Below are 19,714 nucleotides of genomic sequence, written 5' to 3'. Positions count from 1 at the left end.
CACATGCTGTTGCCATATGGCAACAATTAGATTTGATCGTTTTATCTAAAATTATGAAAAAGACATTGAAACCTCCTACAGGCTGCACCAAGACATGATCAGATGAAAATGTACCATGTTATTAAGAAACCCTTCAGTTCCCCAGTTTATATTGTGATCAGGCAAAAAAAAAGAGTGATTGTTGCCATATGGCAACACCGAGCAGTAAAGGGTTAATAGTGCTCTTTAGGTACATAAGGTACTACATATTTTATTTAGCTGGAGTGTATCAGTGGTATAAAAAATATATGGGCCGGCAACTGCAGGTGGTCTGCTCCTCTGCCATTGCTCTAGGCCGTATGTTGGCTACAAGTAGATGCCAGTTTGGGCAGGTTCAGGCCTGGGGAGATAATAATTATTAGGTCATACCCTAATAATGTTGTGGATTTTGCTACAACAGAAACACTATTGTTATTTCATAGGTTTCACATGTTAGCTCATTAACTAATTATTTCCTGAATTATATTCAGGATAATGCCTTGTATTCTTTTTGTGAACAACTTTTAAAACCGTGTTTTTTTTTTTTTTGTTTAATTGTGAACATTTTGACGATTCAGTGAGAGACTGGGAGAGGCAGAAGAAGAAGAGAGGAGCAGACAAACACAGGCAGAGAGAGAATAAGAGACAGAGAGTGAGAGAGCAATTGTGAGAGAGAGAGAAAGAGAGGAAGGGAGAGAGTGGCTGCATAAAGAGATATCGTACGTGACATCATGGTAAATGGAGAAGCTTGTGTTTAAATTCTGCAGTTGTGTGTGTGTGTGTGTGTGTGTGTGTGTGTATGTGTGTGTGTGTGTATGTGTGTGTGTGATTTGGTTGTAAAGTGTGTGAAATGCTCTCTAGCCTCTAGCGGGATCAGGGGAAAGTCTCTGATTCTCACAGTAAATTTAACCTGCCATGTTCACGAACAGCCATCCTCATTCAGGTTTAATAGTTTATGTAATCCGCACTGAAGAAATGGAGGGAGGCCGGAGCAGAGGACGAGAGACAGGCAGATAGATAATGAGAGAGAGAGAGAGAGAGAGAGACAGTGAGAGGAGACACAGAGAGGTTGAAACGGATGTAGAAGGCAGGACAAGAAAGAGAGCCAGTTGCGTGTTGTGGGCAAAACAAAATGGACATGTGGACATGTTTGTGCACATGTAGCCAGTCTAAGTGTGTGTGGTCAGTATGTTCAGTCTGGGTGGTTTTATGTGTGCGTCTGCTGTCTGGCTGCATCTGCGTGTGTGCGTATATATGTCAGCACTGTGTGCGCCTGTGTGTGTGTGTGTCTGTGTGTGTGTGTGAGCTTTCCCTGCTCGTTGGCCCCAGTTGCCAGCTGTCAGTCGCTGGGATTATACCAGTTGCAGATTACATTGATTGCATATATATGGATGTTTCAGATAAATATCTTAAGATGACCACATCATATACCTTTTTAAAATTAAAACACTTAACGCAGTTTGTCTAATTTTTTTGTTGTAAAATGCAATGTATAAATGTAATGGAAATATACATAACATAATTAAGTCATATACATCTATCAGTATGTCTATATATACAGTCAGGTCCATATCTATTTGGACAGTGGCACAATTTTAGTCATTTTGCCTCTGTATCCCGCAATGGATTTGAAATGAAGCAGCCAAGATGTGACTGAAGTGTAGACTTTCAGCTTTAAAGCAAGAGTTTAACAAAAATATTGCATTAACTGTTGAGGAATTATAGCCATTTTTTACATAGTCCCTCCATTTTCACAGGTTTAAAAGTAATTGGACAGTTGGCTGATAGCAGTTTCATGGCCAGGTGTGGCCTGTTCCCTCATTATTTCATGACAGCTTAAGGCGATAAAAGGTCTAGAGTTGATTCTAAGTGTTGAATATGTATTCGATAGCTGTTCATGGAAACTCTCAATGTGCAGCCCACAGAGGTGTCGATGCAAGTGAAGGGGGCATCATTAGGCTGAAAAAACAAAACAAACCTTTAAGAGAGACAGCAGAAACTTTAGGAGTGGCCAAATCAACAATTTGGTACATCCTTAAAAAGAAGAAAGGCACTATATATTAAAATAAACCTTATATCTATAATTATATGAGGCTGTCTGATTACTGTTGATCCTATGGAAATGGAGGGACTGTGTGAAATAATTCTGAACAGGTAATATTTTTGTTAAAACCCTGAATTAAAGCTGAAAGTCTACACTTTAATTACATCTTGACTGGCTCGTTTCAAATCCATTGTAGTGGTGTACAGTTACAAAATTAGAAAAACTGTATCACTGTCCAAATAGTTATGGACATGGCTGTATATCAGAAACAGTAACAAAAAGTAAAAAGCAATTTCGAATTAATGGAAATCCAACAAAGTGGAGTCAGACCTAGTGGTTAATGTTAGTTCTTTGTGCTTTTGGCTGCTCGATTTTCGTTTTTCAGTTTTTGACATAATTTGAAAATGGCTGTTACTCTTTACATGGTTTGTCAATTTCATGGTGAATGGACCAAAAGAAATGGCTCAGAATTACTTGGAAAAATGTCTGGTTCCATTGACTTACATTAAAAGTAAAGTATGTTTTTTCCTTCTCCTGTAAAGTTACCATGCTGGAGATACGAGTTTATGTTCCAACGACAGCGATTTACTCAGCCTCACCAGCAGAATTCCATACTGAGGTCACGTTAGGTCAAAACCTGCGATAAATCATTTTTTCATTTGGGTGTTCGAAATACAAATGTATGTCTGTCTGTCTGCCCTGTGATGGACTGGTGACCTGTCCAGGGTGGATGCCTTCCACCCAATGACTGCTGGGATAGGCTCCAGCTTCCCCCGTGACCCAGAAGGATAAGTGGATGTGTGTGTGTGTGTGTGTGTGTGTGTGTGTGTGTGTGTGTGTTTGAAATACAGTGTTCTAAGTTAATAGGAGTGATAAAGAATTTGGATAGCAAGTTAGCCATTACCCTATCGACAACAGCTGACGTAAGCTAACTAACTAGCTAACCTACGTTAGTCTGTTGGTCTTTGCTCCCGATGTTGTAATGTTAAGATAAACTGTTTGTTAATCTCCAGTTATGTAACTAAACTAACCTCTTTTTCTGTCTGTGAAATGCATGGAAATACAGTAACGTTAAATGCATGAATAAATAACGTTAGTTCAGTCAAAAACACTAATGTTGACAGCATTGAATGGAAGTGGACGCAGAAGCCACCAGTTTCAAGAACGTGTATTGTCACGTCATGTCAGCTGACCGGTTTGTATCAGTAATATGGCTGTGATGACAGTTGAGATATCAAGTGAATACTGTGGAAGCTACATTACCTTCGATGCTTTGCGTGAACTGCATGCCTTAATAATAACAGACCTGCCTCAAATAATGTTGATTTATTGAGTAATCTTAAATGCTTTTGTGGTTTTGTGGTTGTGGACAAAAACGAGCAATAACTGGAAGCCATTTTGAGTATTTTGCAGATAATTGTGTAAATTTGCTTTTCGTCTAACTGCACACTGAAAAGCCAGTATGTGTGCTGAGTTGTGTATATTTGAAAAGGGTTTTATGTGTCTATTATGCTTTCAGTTTCATTATGTGAACTTGGTCATCAAACAGCATCGTCCGAGTCTCCCTCTAATTGATTTACTTTCTTCTTTCCTTCTCTCTCTCTCTCAAACACATTTCTCACTCTTTCTCTCTTACACAAACATATTCCTCTCTTTTCCTTTCCCTCTCTGACACACCCTCTCTCTCTCACCTGCTCTCTTTTTTTGTCTTCCCTCTCTCTCTCTCTCTCCCCCTCTCTCCTTCTCTCTCTTTCTCTCAGTTCCCTCTCTCTCATCAGGGTCTCTGAGGAACGACGGTATAAAGGCGGCTGATGTTCTAACAGTTCTGAGGGAAAAGGTCGCCTTCGTCTCAGGTGGGTCCCAGACAGACGGCTGCTCTCTGTAGTGCCGATTATAAATACATTTTATGCAGAGTAAGTCCATGAAGAAATGACTAAGGCTTAAAAAGGAGAAAATGGACAAACAATAACATCATGACTTCAGTCATTAGAGTCCTCATTTGCATATTCCAGCCTTCTGTGATATCAATATTGCAACAGCTGCTATGATGATAACTGTTCAGGTAAGATAGGTAGAAGGTATATTATACCTGTAGTTTGTACAGAAAAGCATTTATTTTTACTATAATTTGGGTCACTGAGTGACTTTAGATATGGAAGGACTCCCTCCCCTCTGAGCCTCAGCGTTCTGCCCATTTTCTCCAGCTCAGTGGTTGATGCTAATCTTTCTGTCTCTCTTTTAGGAGGGAGAGACAAGAGAGGCGGACCCATCCTCACCTTCCCTGCCCGCAGCAACCATGACCGAATAAAGCAAGAGGACCTGCGCAGACTGGTCACCTACCTCTCTACTGTGCCCAGGTTAGCAAAATCCAGTGCAGCTTTACACTTAAATTCAAGGGTTGATATTGCCTACTGCCTTGTGTCTCTGGCCACAGCGTTTCACTAAAAATGCGGAGCCTGTGGCCCGAGTGGCCACTTGCCTTGGAGATTCTTTCCTTTTTTTTTTCTTTTAACAAATCTGTTTGGTTAGAAACTGAACGAATCGCATCAGTTTTTGAATGGCATCGAATTGCAGATTTTGTAAGGCAACACAAAGATAGGTACAAAAAGTAAAAGGAAAGTGCTAAAGATAAAAGACAGTAAAACAGGCAATAAAATGAGGAATTAAAAGAAATAAAAACAGTACTAAGATAAGGTGCAGTGCTAAACAAAGGCACAAGAAAACAAGAACGTTTTTAATCTGGACTTAAAGATGCTACATTGGGAGTTTATTCTAGCAGTTGGCAGCATAATGACTGAATGTTGCCTCGTCCTGTTTGGCTCTGATTCTGGGCAGTATTAGCTGACCGGTCCCTAGCAATCAAAGAGGCCTATTAGGTTCATATACTTCAAGCAGATCAGCAGTTTATTTTGGTCCAAGGCTATTCAGAGATTTATTTACAATTAGAAGCACTTTAAAGTCATTTCTGTAGTTAATTGGTCCAATGCAGTGACTAGGAATGGTAGGAATTAATTAACTGTAATGACCACAATAGCTAAGTTGATGGTGTGCTGGCAAAGATGGCTGTGTTTGTTTTGTGGTTTTTTTTTTCGTTTTTAATATACAACAGGGCTGCACAATAAATCATATTCTTGTCGTTATCGTGATACGAGTTCCCGCGATAAATGAGCTGCAATGGCAGAACAGATCACTGTCACAGTAAATTTATTTAATAACTAAACAAAAAATAAATACATAGATAAAAATATTTATTCATTCTTGTGTGTCTTTATAAAAATAAATTTATATCTGTTTGTTTTTTAAATCTTTATTGAAAAAGCTGTTGAGGTAATGCTGACAGTTTCTCAGCCTTTCAGTGAACGAAAATTGTGCTTGCAGTTCTGCTGTAAGCAGCTCTTAGTATTTCATCTCTCTTTATTTAACAGTTGTGACTGGTGCTTTCGTAATTTAGTGTTTTGCTCCTTTGCTAAAAGGAGAGGATAGTTAGATTTCTGTTTACACAGCCAAAAAAAAACCTGCCTCACGTCCAGAGCTCCCCGTTTTATAGTAACTTATTGCTTCTCATATCGTCACTATGATGTTAAACAGCTTTATAGAACATTGTGTTTCATGTCCATATCGTACAGACCTTATATACGTCTGCATGAGCTGAATTTTCATTCCGAAGTATCTGTCATTATTAACAAAACCACTACTTTTTACGTTTCTTGATAGCTAACAGTAACATGACACCAGTATTCTTATATGTGTAAAGTTTTTTAAAAAATCATTTTCCAAAGCAACACTTGGTTGTTTTTTTTACTGAAGCATGTTTGTTAGATGTAAACACAATAAACATATTTCTGTAATTCTGCTCACAGATTCCTAATTTGGGTTCCCAAGTAGTGCAACCGTCTAAAGGCCTCAGCAGACTTCTTGCGAAACGAAATTCTCGAGGGTTGTGCGAAGCCGAAAGCGCCTTCGCGAGCTTACAAGCTCACATACTTTCTGCAGTTTCGTGTAGCCTGTCGCGGATGGGAAGTTTCATGACTGCTGGAAAACGATTCTTTCACAATGGCGACGTTTGAGTTCAGAATACCTGCCACCATTTAAGGTGGAACAGGAAAATTCGAACAAGAAGCTGGTGAATAGAAATCCAACTTCAGCCTCGTCCTCTTGAGAACCTAAGTATAAGATAACCTATATGTTTTGGTGCTTAATACTAGTTAGTACTAGCAAATAACAGCCTTAACATCATACATTTAGAAAGTATTCATTGTTTATTTAACACATGAGCGTTTCACAGTGAAATATAAGTGTATCTGCCAAAGCTGAAGCTCCTCAAAGTTGTCAATATTTGTTTCATGGCACGCCTCTTTTTTACTGCCAATCAGAGGCTTTGTTGTGTAGGGTCTTCGTCCACAGAGTTCGCCCCGCTGCCATGTGCGCAACAAGGCGAACAAAGCCTCCGCGCGACGTCTGTGGTTGTTCGTTTTCTCCACAATTACGTCATATTGTTCACTGAAGCCAGGCGAATGTCGTTTCCGCAAAAAGTATGCTGAGGCCTTAAGCGTTGGTCCTATCATCAGGAGATCGCAAGGTCGATCCCTGTCGATGCTACAGCCATCCGTGGCTGGGAGTGCCGCTTCACAGGCCTGTGCTAGCTTTCACCCTCCGAGCACTGGTAGGATGGATGTGATTGAGGGAGTCCTAACTAGTGGTTGGAATTGGTTATGTCTAAATTGGGGTGAAAATTGGGAAAAAGTAGGAAAAAAAAATATTAATTTGTGGCAAAATTCTAGGGGCAAGGGTGTACAGATAGAAAGGTTTGTACTTGTCCATTTGGGCCACTAAGCACTGCACTATGCATATAGTATAACATTGATTCATATCATGTACATTTATATCACATATACATTGTAGTTACAAATCAAACCAGAAAAACAGTCAGGAAAGGGAAATATTTATCAGAAACTGTAATAATCTGGTCCACCCTGATGTCATCTGATCTAGGTGATATCATTACATACTGTCTAGACACTGCAGGGCTAGCCTCTCAGTGTAACGGCAGTATATTTAACACCTTATTTTATTTAAGTCCTTTTTTCACAGAGTGATATTAGAAAATGTCACCCAATGGAGCAGCATCTGTGACACCAGGCGGACCAGCTTGGCAGGGGGAACCATTACGGGCACCATATCATCACATTAGCTATCGCAGTGGTTACAGTTAATGAATTCCTACTAAATCAGTTTTGCTAAAAAAGGTTTGTTGAAACATAAATTAATGCAGAAAAATCTCCAAGGCAAGTGGCCACATGCAGGACGGGCTTTGCATTTATAGTGGTCACTGGCCAAAATATGAAATGTTGTGTCCAGGGGTGCTGGGTAAAAGGCAGTGTCAACCCCTTGAAATTGTGCAGGGCAGTGGGTGCCTGGAACTGAAAGGCAGTGGGTCACTGGATTGGAATTGAGAACCATTGATCGTTGCTATCCGTGTGATTTGTCAACCACATTTTACAGCAAGCTGTGTAGACTGGCTCCCTAGAACAGTGTGAAGCAGCAGGTGCTGGGGTGGGATGGTGTGAAGCGGTGTAAAAATTTAAATGAAGAAAATAAAAGAATATTCTGTTGAAGGTGCGGAGCAGCCCAGCAGCTCTCGGTGTTAATTACAGCTGGTCCTTTCCTACTGCTTTTATTTAGGTATTTAGGTATTTCTACCGTTTATAATTGCGATACTCAGTTTCAGTTTAGCTTTCTGGATTGTTGACACTGCTGCAAAGTAGTTTTCCCAGATCACAGCGAGCAAGCATTCATGGATTGCAGGTAAAATGTAAAGACTTCGATGACATGATCTCTTAGGTTTATTGGTCATTCTGGGTCATCCTGGTTCAGCACTTGCATAGCTGCATCGGTACACACCTTTCTTTGCATAAACATTTACTATGTTGGCTACTTAAGAGTTACAGTGGTAAACATTAGAGCAAAGTTGATGAAAGTTTGCTAGTCTTTGAAGTTGCACCTGTGGCCAAGGGCTCAGAGACTTTGAAGAAACTTTGGACTTACTTATAGACATACCTGTACACTTTCTGCATCTTGGTCTCTCTCTCTCTCTCTGTCTCTCTCTTTCTCTCCTTCTCTCTCTCTCTGTTCAGTGAGGACGTCAGCAAACGTGGCTTCACTGTCATCATTGATATGCGTGGCTCTAAATGGGATCTGATCAAGCCGCTTCTGAAGACCCTGCAGGAGGCTTTCCCAGCCGAGATCTGTGTGGCGCTTATTATCAAACCAGACAACTTCTGGCAGAAGCAGAAGACTAACTTTGGCAGTGCCAAATTCACGTTTGAGGTGTGTAAATATGTAAACAAAAAAGCTATATTTGTTCTCCTGCACTTTTCATATTATATGAAGAGACTAGAATTTACTAAGTTGTATATCATATTTTGCTATGCTAACATTACAAACATTAAATTTGACTTTAAAGACATTTCTGTGAGATATTTTAAATCTTCGTAATTGTGAAAATAGCTGAATTCTAATAGGAACTGATAATCACTTATGAAGTGTATCTGTACCATTCCAAATTTAGAAAAAAGTCTGGCTTAAACATTGTGAGTTCGGAGAATATATGCCACATAAAGCTCAATCCGTGGGAAGGGGATTGCTGTCAAATGCACGGAATGAAATAAATCATTGAAAATTGGATTGCACAGCGCATGGTTAGAACACACCAGCATACAGGTTTATGAAATATATCAACAGCAATACGTTTATTAAAAAAGAATGTATTCAGCTGTTGGTTTCCTGTCAGCTGTAGCTACACCCAAGTTTTAATAAAATGTCATATTATAGAAAAACAATGTTTTCTTGTTTTTTTTTAGTGAAAGAGTTTTATGTACTACACACATAGTGATAAAGTTCAGCCCATACAGTCCATGTATGGGACACATTCATATAAGCGCACTCATTCAAACTGCAGCAGTTTTGCCCACCCAGTTCACACTGAAATAGTAAGGAGTGTTGTTACTGCAGACAGACTGTTGCGGAAGTATTTGGAGCATTTGTGTTGTTCCTGGCTAAAGCACATGTCCAGAAGTTGTTGCAGTATACCAGGAGTTTTTGTGAAGTAGCACTTAGTTGTACATGCTTGTAAACAGTAGGGCTCATGCAGTAACAGGGGAGCCAACAGTGTGCTGTATTATTAAGTGAACATGAGAACAGGAAAGTAATCTAGTGAAATTATTTAAAAAAGCAAATAAAATAGAGTAATTCCAAAAAGTTTCTTAGACACTTTCAAGACACAATTAACATAAAACCAGAAAAACATTGTGGTGTTCATGGAAAAAATGAAATACAAAAAAAGTTGTAGATTATTTGCCCTGTAATTATAATAAGCTTTGCTTATGTTTGTCTCAGACCAGCATGGTGTCAGTGGAGGGCCTGACCAAGCTTGTGGACCCATCTCAGCTGACAGCCGACCTGGAGGGCACCCTGGAGTACGATCACGTAGAGTGGACGGAGCTGCGCGTGTCCCTGGAGGAGTTCACAGGTGGTGCTCTGCACCTCCTCTCCCGGCTAGAGGAGCTTCAGGAGATGCTCTCTCGCCAGGAAACGCCCGCTGACTCTGAGGAGGCACGCAGGTTGCTGGAGGAGCACGCCCGGCTCAGGAAGACCATCACAAAGGCCCCGGTGGATGAGCTGGACCGCGAAGGCCAGAGACTGCTGCAGAAGATCCGGGACGGGGGAGATGGGAGGCTGTCCGGGGGGCCTGACTTCCAGAGCCTGGTACCCAGAGTCGCTGCCCTGCTGGACAAGCTGCAGGCCACTCGCCAACACCTGCTGCAAGCCTGGCACAACCGCAAGCAGCAGCTGGACCAGTGCTTTCAGCTACGCCTCTACGAACAGGATGCAGAGAAGGTGAGAACAGGAGGCAGAGATGAAAAGGAGCTGAGAGAACCGAAGGATGAAAGGATTGAAAAGGAGAGGTGAAAGAAAGAGGGAGAGGCTTGTGTAGAAAAGGGTAGAGATGAGATATGATGTGATCACAGTGATGTAATGGTGCTTTAAAGATGCAGTAGCTTTGCATCAGTGTATTAAAGTGATGGTTTGGTGTTAGTCATCCTCAGTGTAGTGATGTCTCTGGGAAAAGAGTGTAAAGCTTCCATTGCTTGTTAGCTACCTTAGCCTTACAGCTCCAGTGCAAAACTAATGAAGTAAACTTCAGACACCAAACGTGTCTTGGCTGATCGACTACATCTGAGGTAATGGGAAAATTGTCTACGTTGTTTTTGCCAGACTACTTCTTTAAGTTAATGTACGCTTGAAGTAATGATGCATAATGTAATAGAACTCCATGGGACAGTAATTGGGTGACTGTAAAATCACAAGTTAAATAGGAAGTCATAATTGTGTAGCAGGGAAATACTGATGTTTAGTTAAGGAGCCAGTTCAGAGTGATGAAATAGTAAGTTAATGAAGCGAGGAATGCTGAGGTATGTCTGCAATTCAGTAATGACGATGTTTCCACTTTGCTCTCCTATGAGGCGGGTTGTGTGAGGGAGACGGTGTGCCGTTTAAGCCCAAACTGAGCTGGAGTCTCACACTCCACAGCCCTGCTGGCACAGTCCATCTGTGCTCTGATATCGCCAGAACACCACTGGGAAGCGGCCTGAGAGAGACAGACGGGAAGAGAGAGAGAGACAGGGAGAAGGAGGAAGAGAGAAGAAAGACTGAAAGAGAGACAGACAGGGAGAGAGAGATACAGACAGGCAGAGAGATCAATAGAGAGGGAGAGAGACAGAAAGACAGAGAAAGAGGAGAGTGTGACAGGTGGAGAAAAGGTAAAAGGAGACAAATGAACTGAACAGAGAAGATGGAGTGGAGAAAGGGAGAGGGAGATAATGAGAGAGCGAGAGACAGGCAGACAGAGACAGAAAGAGAGAGGAGGGTCTGACAGGTGGTGCAAAGGAAAATAGGATGGTAAGAAGAAAAAAATGAACAGAGAAGAGGGGGATGAAGAAAGAGAGAGAGAGGAATGGAGCAGTGAGAAACTGGTGAAAGAATGAGATGGAGAGGGGTTAATAAGAGAGACTCGAGCAATGGAGATGTATAGTAAGCCAGAGAAAGAGAAAGTGGGAGACAGAGAGAGAGAGCAGGAGTGAGTTGTAAGGTTTATATTCAGACTATGAGGAACTAAATTATTTCTTGCCGTGCATCCTCTGTTGAACAAATACGTCCGCTCTCTAGTAAATATTTATGCGGAAACTCGTGTGCTCATTGGTTCGTCCTGGTAATCTCTGGGCTGTGAGGGTCGTTAATCACTATATGTTCATGACTGCTCATAACAGGAAGCACTTTAGACTCAGCTAACTGTGTGTGCTGTCTTTTTCCCTACCTCTCTCTCTCTCTGTCTCACTCCCTGTAGATGTTCGAGTGGATAGGGCACAATAAGGAGCTGTTCCTGCAGACTCACACAGAGATCGGAGTGAGCTACCAGCACGCCACTGACCTGCAAACGCAGCATGACCACTTCGCCATGAACTCCATGGTAGGATCTCTTAAAGTACATCTACGCTTTGCGAGTGTGGAGAGTAATCTAGTTAGTAATCTATAGCTGTGTTTACTTTATCGCTCATATTTGAGCATTTGCAATTTGAGCATTCGCAAATGGCTATCAGAAGAATTTTTTTCTCTTTTTCTGTTTTTCTCTTTTTTTCCTTTATTAATTTTTTGATTTTTACAACATTTTAAATATTCCATAATGAATCAACCAATGAAAAGTTATTTTTGAAGTTGTTTTAACAGTTTTTGCTTCACCCTAAAATTTCCATTTCAGAAGTTTTGAATTTTCTTACGACAGCAGTGAATTGTTTCGAGTTATTACTACAGCTAGATCATTTCACGAGCTGGAATTAGCTAGATTGTTTGATGAGTTAGAAAGAGCTAGATTATTTGCTGAGTTAGAGATAGTTTAATGATTTAATGAGTTAGCTAGATCATATGCTGAGTTAGAGTTAGCTAGATCATATGCTGAGTTAGAGTTAGCTAGATTGTTTTTTTTTAATTATATTTTTACCCAGTTTGCTCCCTAATTTAGTCGTTTCCAATTCCACCCGCTAGTTAGGACTCTGCTCTCTTGGACTCCCAGCTACGGATGGCTGTAGCATCACCAGGGATCGCACTCGTGATCTCCTGATGATAGGGCCAACGCTTAGACGGTTGCGCCACTCGGGAGCGAGTTATCTAGATTGTTTGATAAGTCAAAATTAGCTACATTATTTGGTGATTATGTCAGGTATTTATCTGTTCACACAAAACTGTGTACTTTCCGTACTTGAGCTAGATTGTCAGAAGTGCTGTAGCTGATTGATAACTGTAAGACATTGTAAGGCAGTGCAAGAATGACTTTGAGCCCTTCACTGTTGAAGACTGGCTGGTACTGTATCTAGCTAGTGTTTAATGAACTGTGTTTCCATGTTTCTTTCCTCTCTGCCTGGCTCAGAATGCCTATGTGAACATCACGCGGATCGTGTCAGTGGCCACACGGCTGTGTGAGGCGGGACACTACGCAGCAGATCAGATCCAGCAGGTATCAGCACAGCTGGATCAGGACTGGAAGAGCTTCGCCTCAGCCCTGGAGGAGCGCAGCGCCATCCTGGCCATGTCCTCTGTCTTCCACCAGAAAGCTGAGCAGGTAGTATACATATATGTATATATATATATATACACACACACACATTAGAAAACATTTTTTTAGATACATTTTTATTTGTCAACTAAAGAAGTGACCATACAAAGACCAAAGTCTCATTTTTTCAACACTGTTTGCTACAGTTTAAAGGAACAGTTTGGTGAAAAATCAAATTGACACTTTTCCCTGGACTCTTAATGCAGCAGAACAGCCAAGACATGTTTGGCATCCAGAGATTGCTTCTTTCGTTTTGCTCTAACTTAGAGCTACAAAGTAATGGGTGCTTACATCCCACCAGTTAGCATAGTGCAAACTGCAAGTCTGTGGGAAATATATTGAAAAGAAATAAAACATAAAGTGCAGCCTGAGCAAAAGTTATGGCACATTTTATGCTTTATTTTTTGCAAATAAATAGAAATTGTGCACTAACATTTTAAAATTTCACCACAAAATTTCAGACTTTTCCATTTGACTGTATATGCTAAGAATGTCCTCAGACAGTATGTTGCATCTGGGACACCCCCAGCAGAGACAGTGGACAATTTAGCCTAAAAGGCTTATAAATGCACCAAAATAATCCATTGTTTTAACATTAAAGTGGAACAAAACATTATATGTACATATTATTTTACAAGCTGTTTAAAATTAAATGAGTCCTCTCTAGTTTTCTCTCAGTATTCATTCCTAAACAGCAGTTATCTTTAAAGCATTGCTATCAGCTTACTTATTAATCATTTCTCATATGTGATTGCATTGCCCCTGTTGCCTAGGCCTAATGTTATCTTGTTATTATCACTTATGGGCTTCAAATAGATGATATTTCATTTCTATTGATATTCCTCGTTGCTTTCTTTTCCCAGTAATCATTTATCTAGCTAGCATAGTGAATTGGGTGGCATATCTAATTCACTGTATCCGTGAAAACACACTCCCATTTTGTATGTCCATATTACAGTAACCAAAGCAATTTTGGTCCTCTTTTTCAGTCCGCTGATCTAATAACCTCCCATGGCTAAATGTGCTAACTTGGCTTATTTGGCTCGTTTGATTAATGTTCCCAATTTGTATGAGCTCCTGAACCGCTGTCTGGTTGTGTTCTCCTTTGGTTCTCTTTAATGAGAACATAGCTGTCAAATACTGCCCTCCTCACTGAATTTTCCTCCTTTTTTCTCACACCCATCATGATCATAAATATTTAAGGTAAAGGTAAAGCTTTGCTAATTTTGCCCCCCAGACAAAATCTGTCCTTGAGTGGTACCTCCTGCAGCCTCGGTAAGAAAGTGCTGTTATATGAAAAAGTAGACCCAGTCCAGTAGACCCAACTCCATAAATCCTGAAATAACCAGGGTATGAATAGTGTGAAACTGACCTCAGATCAGACTAATATTTCAGTTTCCAGTAAACGCTGAACTATTACAGACAGTGAGTGTATCACACTTTGGTCTGCTTGGTTTTACTGTTTGTTTTCACATTTTTGTCCCACTTCAACAGTTCCTGTCGGGCGTGGAGAGCTGGACAAAGTCATGCAGTGAGGGTGGGCTGCCCACAGCCATGCAGGAGCTGGAGCTGGCCATCCACAGCCACCAGAATCTCTATGAGCAGGTGACAACAGCTTACACCGAGGTAAGTGTGGCTAACCTGGGCTTGACCCCTGATGCATGTTGTCACAACATCTCTGTGCTGACTCCAAACTATCCTGACTCCTGGCACCTTTCCTCTAGTCATTGTTTTCACGTTTGTCTTGTTTACTTTGCAGACACACCCTTCGATTTTCTTTCGTTATTTTGAAGGATTGGATGGGTTTTTGCCTCTGTGATTCTGAGGCTTCATCCGATTTCCAAGTGCCCTGTGTTCCCTAGTTTCCTTAGTTACTGTTCTTTGTATAATCTATTAGCTGCCATGGTTTTGACCTTGTATTGCTGGTTCCTCGTTTCTTAATTAATACATTGAGACTTTCTGCCTATGATTTGACCTCCTGACCATAACCCTCCCTATGTTATAAATGTTTGCATGGTGGTCAAATGACTCGGCACCAAAGACATTCGATTTATTCCATGAGAGGCAACAACGTCTGTTGATATTTGTCCTTACGCTCGACTCCACGCCTAACTTTCACAAATCCAGCGACCTTTCTTGAAATAAGGAGGGGGCTTAGTCACTAAAGTCAAGTGTTACAGAAGCTGCAGTAGTTGCTGCGGAGACCAGCACTACTGATTAAATATGAAATATATGAAATACATGAAATAAAATCACACCAGTGTTAACCCAGAGTCTAGATATATTATCATTTTGCAACACATTAGATTGACATTGCATAATTATTTTAAAGGAATTTAAAATGCGTAATTTTTACAGGGTTAGGTATGTTCATGGTACATTCTGTATCCTCAGGTCTGAGTCTGTGCTTCCACCTTTTTTCTGCCTATTTTTTGTTCAGTTTAATTAAGAGCGTGGCAAAAATGTAAAGATAATTTTTCTTTCTGCAAAATAAGACTGTAGACAAAGCAATAACTTTTAATCAGATTCAAATTATAAAAAAAACACAAATAAGGTAGAGACTGAACGTTGTTTCAATGAGCTAAAAGTGACAAATAACTCAAGTTTTTGTTATTGCAGGCTAGAACTTCTAAAATTCAGAGGAACTCCTACAAGAAATGATTTTCAGCATGTAGGACTTTTTGAGCAGTAGTGATTCTGCAGTGTATGCATCCCATTTCGGAAACTTAGGAACTGCGTATGTGTTGGATTGCAGGTCAGTCAGAAGGGCAAGACCCTGCTGGACGTGCTGCAGAGGCCGCAGCCAGCTGACTCTGGGTCAGTGACTGCGGGGGCTGATTACAGCCAGGCGGTACGGGGAGTGCTGGACGTAGTTCACGAGGTGGTGCATCAGTACCGCAGGCTGGAGGGCCTTCTGCAGCATCGCAAGCTCCGCCTTCACCAGAGACTGCAGCTGTGTGTGTTCCAACAAGACGTGCAGCAGGTGGGCTACATAAGACACACACATAGTTCAAACTCACGTATCCAGACAAGTGACAAATTAAAGTAAAAAGCTGAAAAAATGGGTAGAGGAACATAACGAGTGCAGACCCTTTCAGACAGATGTACTACATGACAGAGTGTGTGAGTGGAGTGGAGAGCCAGACATTTCAGCTCCTCGCTCAAAGTATCTTGTAATCACTCCTCTCCGGCTCCGCTCCAGGTTTTTCATTTCCTGCTCCTCACACGTGAAAAACTGCTCCATGTCCGCTCCACATGATTCATCATATCATTATGATATTTATTTTATGTTCTGAACGTATGGACAAGAAACTGCACGCTTCATTTTATAAGTTATATAATGTAATATAATATAAAACACTGCATATGAATGGCTGTTGTGTGTGAGCTACAGCAGTCACGCTGCTGTTTCACTCATGTCATGCAGAGGTAGTCAGCCAAGGACTGGCTCATGGAATGGAGCAATATTGGAATGATTTCAGAGTGAGAGAGAAAAGCAGTGCCCCCAGACTTTCTGTAAAGCCACTCTGTGCTCTGGGCAAAATCACGCCTCTCCACTCCCACTCCGCCCCCACTCTGCACCACTCGCATACATGATACAATTAAGCAGTTAATATCCTACCTTACTCTGTGGCATGTATAAAAATGCTGAGCAGGCCTAGTTGATCTCGATGTTGGATCAAGATGGCAAGAGGAAGAGATCTTCAAGTGCTCTCACCTGCCTTGTTTACTGGAGATAAAAGATGTTTCCTTACTTCGGATGCTTTTCTCTTTTTCTAGCAGGATAATCTGCTTTTTCTTGACTTTGGACCATTTTGATAGGTGTGAACACTCCAGTCAAAATGGTCCAAAGTCAAGAAAAAGCAGATTATCCTGCTAGAAAAAGAGAAAAGCATGCTCTGATATTAAATTCCCTCGCTCTCTCGGTGCAGACCATCATAAAAATGCCTTCCCACCAGAAGTGAAATAAACTGGGGTAGCTTATAAAGGGACCGAAACCCAGAGGGAATTTAATACCAGACAATCAGAATCAGATTTATTGGCCAAGTATGTTAGCCCACGCAAGGAATTGGGTTCCGGTAATTGCTGTCTTTTCTAGTATTATATATACAATATAGACAACGTTCATATAATTTACAGACAATGCACAATATACAGCATACACAGTATCAACAATATACAAGTCATATATACATTCTCTGAAGAGAACCGTCAATCTAAAGTACCTGCGCTATTAAGTGTGTATGGTGATGCAAACAGCAGTAATGAATCATATATGAATGAGCATGCCTTTCTCCTCTTCAAGCAGCCTATTAGCACTGTACTGTCTGCATAATCACCCTGTTATGAATTTTGACTCTTTACAGACTCTCACATTCTTCTTGAAGTATGAACTGCTGCTAATAATGACAGATAAGAAATGAAATAATAGCAGAGCATTTAATTTTGTCTGGTGAACCATGGATCATATTTTTGATAGGTTGAGCCAGGCATCAGCAATCTTCATTCATCATGATGGATAAGACTATATATTTTAACAGTAATAGGGATAGTAATAGGAAAAGATCGATTTTGAGTAATAGATCCCGATTTGTACCATGATAGACTAATGAAAATTAAAATAAAAAAGAAAGTTTTTGGCGCTAATGGAGGCAACCGTGAAAATAACAGAGTGCCGGCATCCCAGCCAAATCACAGAACACCCACAAGTGTAATTTGGTGCACTTTAGCCTTACATCAACATGAAACCAACCGAACCAAATGAAACCATACAGTGTCTCAAAAACCCAAACTCTGGTATGGACTTTGGAAAAAGAAGTAGGTGGGAAAACAGCAACAAGTAATTTTGAGTCTTGACTGGGGCACAGATGGCATAGGCTTCAGTCAGAAAACCTGCTCAGTTGGCTGGTGTATCAATAGGAACAGTGACTAAGGGTGTTTTCACATATAGTTCCTTGTTTATTAACCAAATTCAGTTCTGTTAAAGTGGACCTCAAAGACAACCTGCTGCAAATAATCTCAGTGCTTTTTCACAATATAAGTGAACTTTGTAGAGGATTCAGTTTTCTTTCTGGTTCTTTTTTAGCATTGATGAGATCTCAGACCGGTTTTTGTTGACACTATCCCTTTCACACCACTCATGGTATATGCGGTGCTCTCCGTTTGTTAACAAAAGTGGGTGGTGATTTCTGATAAACCTAACCTTTCGGGTAGCGAGAGGAACTACCAGACACGCCTATTCCTCTCCTATAGGCTGTGCCAATACTTGGCCAATGGGCATCATGCAGAAGTGGAAAAATGACCCTGCATGTTTGCAGCAAAATCTCTCACCATGCACCCCATTTAAAAGAGCAGCAGTGAATTTCAATTCATTTAGCATTCAGTGTGAAAGCAGCTTAAAATTCTGTATTGCGAGTGAGCCTAGCATCAGCCTTTAACAAGTTATAATCACACCGGCTCTCGCAAATTATTGCTTTATCATGTCAGCACTGCTGTTTTGTCATGAGGTCACGGTCAGGCTTTATCATGTAGTACCTTATATGAACTATGATAATCCGTTTTCACTTACTGAAGTGCTGGAAGACAGAGTATGTGAGCGGGGAGGAGTGGGAGGGGAGCATCGTGATTTTTGCTCAGAGCGTGGAGCAGCTTTTCAGAAAGTCTGACCGTCAGTGTTTTCTCTTACTCTGAAATCAGTGTGTCCTGCGAACCAGTCTGTTTTTTCCACTCTGCGCTACGGAGACGTACTGCATACTGGAAATTCTCACTGTTCTCAAGTTCTACAGACGTTATATAGTTAGTTTTGTTTCGTCCATTTTGCTGCACAAATGATGAGGAGGATGGTGTTAAAAGCAGATGCATGTGCTTGCAGCCATCGCTTCAAGCTTATACCTTCCAAAAGAAGCCTGTGTAGCACATAATGTTTTCTTGTTTATCATTTAATAATGGTAAAAAAATAGAGAATTGATGAAATAAAAGCGTGTCTTGTCTATACATGCAAGGTATAAAATAAATGTCCTAAGAATGTGTCATATGGAGCAGCCATAGAGCAGTGGTTTCTCTGTCGTGTGAGCGAGGAGCGAGTGAGGAGCAGGAAATAGAAAACCTGGAGCGGAGCTGGAGCAGCATGATTACAGAGCGGGGAGCAGAAATGTCTGCCGCTCCTCTCACACGCTCTGCTGGAAAATGTGTCGTTTATGTACAGTAAGCCTCGAGGTCCTTACCATAAAGCAAAACAAACACTGAACTTGGGGCTGTTTTCTTTTCAAAATGCATAAATCAGTCGGACCACAAAACAAACTACAAACGAACTGTACTAAGACCACCTCGAGTATGATTACGGTATGTTTTTGGGGCTGTTTAGAGGGCTCTGAGTTCATTTGTCGAGTTCTGACATGCACAGAAAACCATGATTCAGCGATCTGAGTTCAGTTCAGATGCTGAACCGGTCCAAATGTAAAAACAGTCTACAGTGACAGTGCCCAGTACATCAATCGCGATCAACCAGTCGTTGATGTCGTTTTGTAACCTACACCAACTCTTTTAGAAAATGAGTGCGAGACCTGGCACAGAGTTTCACAGCGTCAAACTCCAAGTGCATCTGCTTGATTTGCCAAGCAGCTATCGCACTTCCAAGGAAGGGGAATGTTGAGAGGCACTTTTGGACTATACACAGAAACTTTGATGACAAATTCCCAGCTGAAAGTGAACTCAGGAAGAAAAAAGTGGTCCAGACTCCGCAAACCTGGCTGACACTGTTCAGTGCAAATTATCAGAATAAAGTTAGTGCGATTTTTCAGTGGTTTGCCCTGTAATGCTGAATATTAATATAGGCCACTAAAGTGCATTAAAAAAAGTCTCAAAGCTTTTAAAAAGGATGAGGCCAGCCTTTTTTTTTAAGGTAGATCATGATGACCTGTCCACTGGAAAATGTAGATCTCAAGCCACAAAAGTACAGGCACCCCTGATCTATAGAAAAGTCGTCA

At 40.9% G+C, this 19,714-nt stretch overlaps 1 protein-coding gene across 1 annotated transcript in view; it reads left to right on the top strand.

Moving 5' to 3' along the window:
* kalrnb (kalirin RhoGEF kinase b) overlaps positions 1 to 19,714 on the top strand; it is a 134,743-nt gene that overhangs the window by 16,997 nt on the left and 98,032 nt on the right. The window contains exons 2-9 of the mRNA XM_036569987.1: positions 3,823 to 3,915; positions 4,305 to 4,419; positions 8,197 to 8,389; positions 9,458 to 9,958; positions 11,466 to 11,588; positions 12,543 to 12,734; positions 14,223 to 14,354; positions 15,484 to 15,711. Coding sequence (XP_036425880.1) covers positions 3,823 to 3,915; positions 4,305 to 4,419; positions 8,197 to 8,389; positions 9,458 to 9,958; positions 11,466 to 11,588; positions 12,543 to 12,734; positions 14,223 to 14,354; positions 15,484 to 15,711 — 1,577 coding nt within the window. The remainder of the gene's footprint in view (positions 1 to 3,822; positions 3,916 to 4,304; positions 4,420 to 8,196; positions 8,390 to 9,457; positions 9,959 to 11,465; positions 11,589 to 12,542; positions 12,735 to 14,222; positions 14,355 to 15,483; positions 15,712 to 19,714) is intronic.

Source organism: Colossoma macropomum, unplaced genomic scaffold (genome assembly GCF_904425465.1).
Source record: "Colossoma macropomum unplaced genomic scaffold, Colossoma_macropomum, whole genome shotgun sequence".
NCBI classification, from domain to species: Eukaryota; Metazoa; Chordata; class Actinopteri; order Characiformes; family Serrasalmidae; genus Colossoma; species Colossoma macropomum.
The sequence above is the reverse complement of the archived record's forward strand: the minus strand, read 5'-3'. Positions and strand labels throughout refer to the sequence as shown.